Below are 9,847 nucleotides of genomic sequence, written 5' to 3'. Positions count from 1 at the left end.
AATCAGATCACAATCTACAGTTAGATATTCTCCTCCTTAGTATCTTTGAGCGTATTTTTACACGGCAGCATATTTTGTCACACCGTAGTGATGCAAAGTTCCACACCCTATAACTTTAAAACATCATCTTTGGAATCACACGTGTCCATGTAAGATTCAAAAAGACCAAATCACTAAGAATTTGTGATACACAAATAAATACACAAAAGTTTATTACTCCGCTAGATTTAGTCATCTTGTTCAGATAGCAGGCGACACTGTTTCACATGTTGTACGTTGGACTGTGTGTGTGTGTTTTAGGTGAAGACGTTTCTTTGAGAGCCGTTTATAGAAATAAATGACGCCTAAGAATTTAAGCGATAGTTTGACTAAATTGATATCAATCACACAAATACGAATCACACAAAGTATTAACACGAAAAGTAAGTTCTAGAGGTCAACTGGGTTAAAAGTAAATGCATCATCATGAGCCATTTAAAACAAAATACAGAAAAAGCCACTTGTGATCCGTTTTGACTGTTTGTCATTGACATCTTGTTTCTTTTTGTACAGTTTGCAAAAAGTACATAGAGCATGGTCAAACATGTTAGGAATGTATCCTATACATTATAGGTCCTTCTACACGATAGTGTTTGACTAAATCTTTCTGCGATGCCTACGAAACATCGACGTGAAAGATGAGTATGCCTGTTTTTCTGTTACCTATTACGCTTTAAACTCGTCTAACTATTACACAGTTAAGCTAATGAATTACGGTTGACAAGTTGTTTTTTATGTGAATTGATTCATTTTTTTATTCCGTCCACACTTTGACACCAGAGTTTTAGGCCCGATCCAGAAAACAGACTTTGTGTCTTAATAATTGCTCTTCTTTTTATGATCTTCTTTTTATTCGGCAGAATGCCGAAATATTTAATCTATCGTCAATTTCAATCGTTAGATAAATCATCTAACTATCTAACAATCATCGGTTATATGTGAAACATATTCTGGATTCACACATTGGATTCTTGTTTATATTGAACATTGTTATTGAACCGTTTTTCAATATTATTGAAAATAATTGTTAAATAAAAGCGCTAGTGTTCTCGGCCTCATCAAAGTTCACACAGTTTTCACCGGAGCGTACTGACTCTGAAACAAGACTTTGTTTAAAAGATTTTGTTTGCATTTCTTCTGAAACACCCTGTTTTGAAATTGTTTAACAACTTTTAACATTCTTGTCTATTTTCCTTACACTTTTAACACTTACCGTATTGCCTGGTGTGATTGTAATGTTTTTTATGCCGTTTTCTTTACACTTTCCCTCGGATATCATATTTGTTATATATCTCTTTGTTCATACACGACGGTATTCGCATGAATTGGCTTGATTTGTATCTTGATTTGAGTCTTGATTTGATACGCGAGACATTTACATTATACCGTCCTAGTTTTTAAATAGTGCTAAAATGTATATTTTAACCCTTTATATGCCGCACAAGGTTCTCTGTTCTCTGGTTCTATGTTTTTAAAAACAAAGACAAGGACGCCTCTTTCTATAAGCGACCCTCAAAATCTGTGCATACAACAAAACATCTGTAGGTGTACGATGATTTATCAGAAAATTACTTTTGTTTGAAGAAAAACTAAGCTGGTGCTTGATCACTATTGAAGTTATTAAACACCCCTGAATTCGGTAATGATGAGATATGGATATCACGTTTTAACTCAATGCTCTAAAGCTCTATGAACTTTAACATCATGTTGGTCAAATGAACTTAAAGCATGCGCAAAATTATTCTTAAAGCACATTAACTTAAAGCATGCACATCCTAACTACTTTCTAAATGTTTGTAAATCCAAAAACTGTTGTTACTGGATTGAAAGTGAAAATAATAAACTTCTCCTTTGTTTTTATGCATCAAGTTAAATGTAAATTTGCAAATCCAAATGATAGGAAAACTTTATGATAGGAAAGTACGGACGGCGCCTTTGACCAATCCTCTACATATGGGGCACTTGCGCAGAGAAGGCGCACATTCTTTGCACACAACTAGGTGACCACAGGGGATGAAGACAATGTTCACTTCCTTATCCATGCAAACTTTGCATGTGCGCTCCTCTTGAAGTCTTCTTAACTGTTCCTCCATAGGCAAGTCTGAAAGATCTTGACTCGGTGATGCAGCTTCATTTGTCTGGGCCATCAGGCCACGCTCAAATTCCATCTCTAAAGCAGACCTCACCACCGCATCTTCTGAACGGTCTTTTCCAGGACCCACAGGTGGATCAACACATTCTCTCGATTCGCTGCCTCCATTAGTCAATAGCCGCTCAAATAGTCTTGGAAATCTTGCTTGAATCTGATGAACAAACTCTTGGCCCTTTTCTTGCAGCAGGTATTCACATCTTGGAAACCACTTGGCATGTTCTACCCATGGATCATCACCAGACTCCCAACATCTGAGTCCACCATCGCAAGAAAAGCACTTCACGTCATCATTACGACCAACATAGTAAAAACCAGCCTTAGCCAATTGGTCTGGTCGAACAGTTATTCTTGAGGGCCAGTAGACAAATGTGAGCGACCTTTCTTCACACCGTTGCATTGCCGATACATTGAAAAGGCTAGATAAAGGTACATAATCTGCACGGTCACCTCGAACGAAGGGGCAGTTGGGGTAATGCCTCTGGTGCTCTGATACTGCACGATCTCCCGGTTCCCAGTTGCTAAGCTGGCCTCCACAACTGAAGCAAGCCACTCTGTCGCCCTGGCCAAGGTAGTAGAAACCAGCTTTGGCAAGCTCGGCCGGAGCTACTGTAGCAGGAGTCCAATTCTGAAAGGTGTCAAGGCGTTCCTGTTCCCGACGCATGCCAGGATTCTGACAAGAAGGCCGCTGGTGAGACATATCCTGGTGAGACATATCCAGGTTTAAGTAACCCACCCGCTCCTCCATTTGGCCTGAAACGGATGCCGTGCTGGTCGATGTTACGGGTGTCGCAGGGGCGGAAAGCTCTCAGTTGCGAAGTGGGGAAAAGGCACTTTTGATGAAGACAAAAATAATGGGACCACAGGGCGTGTCCACTCAAGCCCTTCTCTCTGCCGGACATCCCATGACTAGTCGTCAAACAGATAGAAGGTCTACGTAGGGGGTATGTGCTTCCTCCCTCTATGATGAATTTTGATGAATTCGAATTTCAACACCATAAAATGTCCTTTCTTCTGTACACGGCGGGCAAATTAGTTGTATCATTTGATATGATACAACTGTATTGCCGCCTCGGGAATACGGTAATGCAGAAAACAAATATTTAAATATTCTAAATCATGTATACTATTTTATGAGCTCAGACATTTTTTTACCAGAATTTTATTTCAACATTATACTTTCATACATTGAAGAAGAAATTTGAGTGAAAGACATTTACAGATGGTCTAACCAGAATAGAAAATCTCTGCAGGCTATCATGTTTTGCTCCAGGGTATAGTTGACCAGACTTTCAACTAATTCCCCAACGTCAGTTTTTGCATTTTTTGACACCAGTGACACACAGAGATCCGTAACAAATGTCCATATAGCGAGTATTTCAATGATTTCGAATTTGTCACAACATTCACGCAATACATCCAGAACTTTTCTGAGGATTACGCCGTTCGGCTCTTTGCCGTCAAAAAACATGGGCGTTACATCAGGCCATGGCTTTGTCAAGCCTCTTACGTCATCCATTTAATTTTTTAGATTTGTCACACGTTTGGTGTCCTGCGCACAATCTTTTTTCATATCACACGCATCGTCGATGATCCTGTGCATCAAGCCAACCATTTGGCCTCTAAAATGATCTTTAAACATAGAGTCCAGCGCAGCTCTTAAACGACACTCTTTGCCTGTGGCACACTCACACACCGGATGATAATCGTTCTCCATCGGGTTTTGCGTTGCCATTTTTTCAGCTTTTCGAAGAGTCTCCTGAATCTCTTGGAATGTTCCTGGAATCTCCCTTGCGGTACAATCATGCCTTGTGCGTTAATGCGCAGAAGTTTGTGTTTTGGGGTTAAAAGTTTGCGTCAGGCTCAGACAAACAGGACTTTCAACTTTTGTTGCAGTAGCGCAGCAGTCCGAGGCTAGTAGAGCTAGAGTAGAGCGTGCAATGTCCTGAAATATTTATCAGGCTGGGGTCCGCCCCACTGTTGTGTAGGATGTGAATAGGGGCTTGTCATCAGGAAAGCCATAAATAACTATGTAAATTAAACCCGCATTATGGAAGTTTGAATCGTTCAGTCATACACACAAGTGCAGCGATGGAGTGCGTGAACACGAGCAGTGTGAGAGGATTCCTGAGATCTTGCGACGATCTGACTGAGAAGATTCGCTGTTCAATACAGAAGAAACTCATCAAAAAGTACTTGAGCAGGTATAAAAACCTATTTTATTTGTGGATTAAAGAATAGAATAAAAAATAGGCATTTCTATAATAAAAGTATTTAGCTCTCTCACTATGGACACACAATCCCATGCCAAACTATCATTTGGCATAACTAATCATTATCAACATATTTTTGATAAAAGAGTTCCAAATGACACTTATTTTTGAGCCCCACACTTTTAAGCGCTCAAGTTCACTTTGTCCACAAAAAGGAACAGCCTTAATTTACTGAAGGCTATGGATGTTAGGTAAATACGTTTATTAAATTGTACACATTCATTCATGTACACATGTTATGTGTTTCTTCTCCTTTCACATTAAATCACATGTATTATATAGGCCTATTTTAAGTTTAAAATGGTGAAATTAGAAAAAAAGTTGATTAGTTTGCCTGATTATTTTTGTCGTTGTATTCTGTCAAATATGAAATGTTTAGTTTGGCTACTTGCACCTTATCTCGCACTTTATGACCATTATCAGCTATTATCAGATACTATTGTCCTAACATAGACTACTGTTTTAACTCTGGTTTAACCTGATGTGCTTCTGTTCACCATCCATCATGTGCTCTAACACCTGCAGCATCAGCCGGTTCATTGACTTTGAACTGGTGTATGAATGTGTTTATTTTATGTTAACTTTATTTTTGCTGTACATATATTATATTCTTCTAACTGTTTGTCTTTGGTTAGCACAGCTGGAGAAGAACAACAGGGAGGTTGGAAGACACAGTAGAGGAACTACAGAATAAATATGAAGAGAAAACAGCATTAAAAAGGATCAAAATCAGAAAAAAGAATATCAAACGTAGGAAAAGATTTATAATTTACTTTGTTAGTAGTCCATACGGTTCTCAATCTTCAATAAGCTTTACTATAATGTTTACATGGTTTTGGTTGTGTATTTAATCGTTAATTTTTTTAACAGGTGGTGACGTTCAAACGTTGAGCGTTCAAACACATTCTGGAAACATGACAATTCAACAGCCAAACAACCTTCCACAACGACGGCATAATAATTCTACATCATTCGGACATCCATTAATTCAGAACCCTAAACAGCTTAACTTCACAATTGACCAGACGAATGGTGGGACAATAGTTACTACAATCATGGTAGAAAACACAATATATGGTGCTGTTAACATCAGTGCGGTGAGTGTCTGATCATTTAAGAAACAGTTGCTTAGTTAAGAAATGATTTGTGTATGTTATATATATATATTTATGTATGAGTATTTTTTTGTTTTGTTTTTTAAAGTTATAGGGTGTGGAACTTTGCATCACTATGGTGTGTAAAAATACGCCCAAAGATACTAAGGAGGAGAATATCTAACTGTAGATTGTGATCTGAGATCTCTTTCATTTGTGCCGGATGTTGAAGTGTTAGTAGGTATTAGTTAATAACAAACAAAAACTTTAAATCACCATAATCAATAAAATATGGTTAAATTACAGTTTGAAAATGTTTATTTACAACGTTGTGCGTCGTGAGTGAGATGTTAGAGAAATCTGGTTGCACTACGCCTGAAACTTAATCATCAACATCTAAACTAAACATTATCATGGTTTAGTTGTATTTTTCTTTAAAAAAAAAATTCTTAAAAATTATCTTGTTTAATCGTGTATTCATATTTATCAGGTTGATATTTAGAAATAAGCAAAAAATACATTTATAAAACAAAAAGAACCGGTTAATGGCCTTGTGTCAGAACACAACAGGTCTTTTTATTCTAACTTTGAAAAGTGTCATACAGTATTTGATTTTGGGTGAAAATCTGGAAAACAACCTTACACATGCAGTGTTTTCGCCAACGGACCTAAGCCGTTGAAGGCCTTCTGAAACTTCTGAAGGTCTCTCATGTGTAGATTGAAAAATGGTATGTTGTCATTTAAACATCTGAAACTAAAGTTACAGGAGTTTTTTATGAGCTAAAATCATTGTCTGTATTCATAAAATAAGTCCTCATGGGTGTAAAATGATCTGTGCCAATGATCTGAGTTAATTTCTTATCTTTATTTACATGGGACGGGTAAGTCCAAGGAGGCTTCCGTGTCGTTCCGCCATCTTGAAAAAGAGCAGAGAGGGACAAAAAGCACTAGCACGTTTCATCATCAACACTACTATAGTCAACAACCAAATTATGACTTAAAAACGTTTTAAGTATTACATTAAAAAGGCGTCATTGACAAAAATTGTAATTCTGGATTAAGTAATAATTATGACAAGTCGAAATGATGACTTAAAAAGTTGAAATTATGACTATGCGTCATAATTATGAGATGAAAAGTTGAAATGATGACGTACTAAATTGAAATTATGATAGGTAAAGTAAATGTTCCATAGTGAAATTTTCTGAATTCAATATAATTGTATTTGTGAAAATGATTCAGTACCGAATCTTCAAGAAACTGCTTGTTTCTGCAGTTCGTTTAGGCCTCTAAGACTATGAATTACTAAAAATGATTATTGATGATTATTCGACTATTGAGTAGCAGCCTGGACAGCCTGGATGAAAACCAGGAATCCTAACCGCTAGACCATATGGGAGGCATTGATACTGCCCGCGGCACATTTGAAAGGCTGCACTGCAGGGTACAATATAATGCAGGATCATAGTTATGCCGAGCCACAGGAGAAGTTTTAATTAAATTCAAATTTAATTGATCGGTATGTAAATAAATATCGGGATAGCTTTTCCCTAGCCTGACTACGTCAGACTTCGTACTTCCGCTCAATTTCATTTCGCTTCTGTACTCAGTCTGAGACAGCTTCAGAGCTTTCTGTTTGCCACCGGTCTGGAAACAGCCGGGCCAATCAACGAACAGAGGGCGGGCTGAGAGCCGTGACGTACACGCTGATTGTACCATGGATGCGTAGATTTACTTCACATAATCTGCAAAAGTTGTTCACAGCCATGTTCACTCCGGTATTTCGCTCGATGGTTTTGTTTTCGCATCATACATGTGTTTACAGTGAAAGTTAAATGCGGCTGAGCATGCGCATAACACACGCCATAACCAAACGTTATGTGATTGGCTTACGGGTAACCAATGATTTTAAACTTCAGACAAGCGCCCCCTAGCAAGAGAGAAAACACTTCTCTGTTATGCCATTCCAGACTCTGTCTACGAAGCAAAGTGAAGTAGCAGAGTCTGGTATTACCAGGCTAGCTTTTCCCAGGTGGAAAGAGCTAATGAAGGAGAAAGACTTTGAAAGGGAAGTTGCCTGCTTTCTTCTCGACGGGTAAGTCAAAGGTACGGTCTAAATTACAAGCTTGGTTGTGTAAATCATTATATAGAACGGTAGAACATGTACGGTAGAACATGTAACAAGTACATCATAACGGTAGAACATGTACAATTAAACTCGATGAAGTGCTATCGGAAGACACGTTGTCATAGATTCTTGACGCATAACGGCTACCGCAGTTGCAACGCGCATTTGAAAAAACGAGTAGATGGGAGAAATCTTTTTAACAAAAAAGCCTCCAAATCAAGGAGGTCAAAGGGCATGCTTCCTGCTATAGCTCCCCCCCAAAGTCTGTTCATACGGCCACCATCAACAAATGCTAACATTTGAAACTTCTACATGTATTTTGAGTAGATGGCCGGTGGTATATTCTCAGTAAAGGGTTTCACCCTAGTTCGGGAGATACGAGTAAAAATGATCTTATACGATCTTATACTTATACTTTGAATTAAGACGATGTGTGATTTTTACTTTGATTTTCCAAATGATACAACTTTGTCTAAATAAGAGCAATGTAAAGTCCTAGGATTTCTTAAAAAACATTGTGACAAACTTTGACAACATGTTTCATGTTGTATGTTGAATGTAACAATCTAAAGTTTTTGGACAGACGCTGCTTAGTAACAATAATACATAAATCTTCTAAGAAGATATGATTTTAATAAAACTTTTAAAGATTTGATTTAAACTTTTAAGGTTATGCTTTTAAATGAAATTAGTGTAAACTCTGGATGTACTCTGGAAAGGCGCTAGCAGACTAGATTTACTGCGACATTGTCCGCCGAGACTCATCTGGTCTGTCGCCCTATATCCTGAAGCTTCAGTTCACACTGTAGTTTATCTCTGGAGGATTTTTGTTTTGTTTTGTTCTGTTTATGACAACTTAACTATTTGCTTTTTTGGATCGTTTTTATCATTGCATAAAGAACTACTTCGCCTCTCTGGAAATGTAAGGTGTTTTTATTTAGCTAAAACTTTGTTTACATTTTATTAAATTATTTATTTATTTCATTTTTAATGTAGTTTTCTGTGATGGTCGTTTTTAGGTGTACGGGATAGCTATGGAAAGCCCCCACCATAAAAATTGAAACCCAGCATGGACAAAAAATGCTGATTGAATCTTTTTCATATAAATGAGATTTAAGACGACATTCAACCACCTAAAGTTTTGAACAGACATTGTTTAATAACAATTATACTTTAGGTCACCGTTAAACAAAATAATTTATATCATACACAAGTCTTCTAAAAGATAAATAGAAGATGAGTATGTATTCAAACTTTAAAGATTTAATTGAAACAATATTTAAACTTTTACGATTATGATTTTGGATCAAAACTTTGGATCTGTAAAGGCGTTAGCAGACTAACATGACATGCGCTCTGACACGATGCACAGAGGCTCATCTGTCATCCGATTTCCTGAAGCTATCATTATTGTCAAGTAACTTCTTTCTCTGCGCTGATCGGAAGACCCTTATTTCTGGAGGGTTCCCAGTTTCTAAATGTTTTCATGGTTGCTCTCTCTGAAGATAGGCCTATGTGGTTGTCATTTTCTCACAGATACAACTTAAGAAATTATTGAATATTTCACAGGCGTGAGATGACTTGTGACGCTTTAAAAATTTTCAAATTATTTTACATACCCATTATAAATAAATAAAAATACTTTAAGTTCAAGTCAAATTTTTCCACAGACCATCGTTGTAGAATATTTGTTTTTTATTAAGACTTTTAATAATGTAAATGAACTGCTGCAGCAACAAAAGGCAATGTATACCGCATTACTGGAACAACAACACGACAATTTCAAAGGCTTTGTTAAGCTAATAATGGATTCCACTAACTCTAGATTAGAGTCAATAACCAGGGAACTACAAGAAATAAAAACCAGCCTGCAATATACACAAAAAGAAGTGGATGATATTAAAACTGAGACAACAGATCTGAAGGAACGCAGTACCTCGATGCAAAATGATATTTTTAAAGTCTGTGACAGCTTGCTGGCGGTCTCGGACAAAATGGAGTATCTGGAGAGCCAAACCAGGCGAAATAACCTGGTATTTGACGGGATACAGGAGTCACAAGGAGAGACCTGGTCAGAGACGGAGGAGAAGATAAAAAAAGTTGTGAAGGAAAAATTACAGCTGCAACGCGAGGTGGAGGTAGAGAGGGCTCACCGTACAGGGAA

At 37.4% G+C, this 9,847-nt stretch overlaps 1 protein-coding gene across 1 annotated transcript; it reads right to left on the bottom strand.

Moving 5' to 3' along the window:
• Nucleotides 1–1,946: 1,946 nt before the first annotated feature.
• On the bottom strand, nt 1,947–2,936 carry LOC307168907 (putative inhibitor of apoptosis; the record flags this gene model as incomplete). The annotated part of the gene is made up of 1 exon (XM_079889212.1): nt 1,947–2,936. The coding sequence occupies one exon, from the start codon at nt 2,934–2,936 to the stop codon at nt 1,947–1,949; it is 990 nt and encodes a 329-aa protein (XP_079745338.1).
• Between the last annotated feature and the right edge of the window lie 6,911 nt (nt 2,937–9,847).

The sequence above is a fragment of the Squalius cephalus genome, assembly GCF_949319135.1.
Source record: "Squalius cephalus genome assembly, chromosome: 12".
NCBI lineage: Eukaryota > Metazoa > Chordata > Actinopteri > Cypriniformes > Leuciscidae > Squalius > Squalius cephalus.
This window is presented reverse-complemented; position numbering and strand designations above follow the sequence as displayed.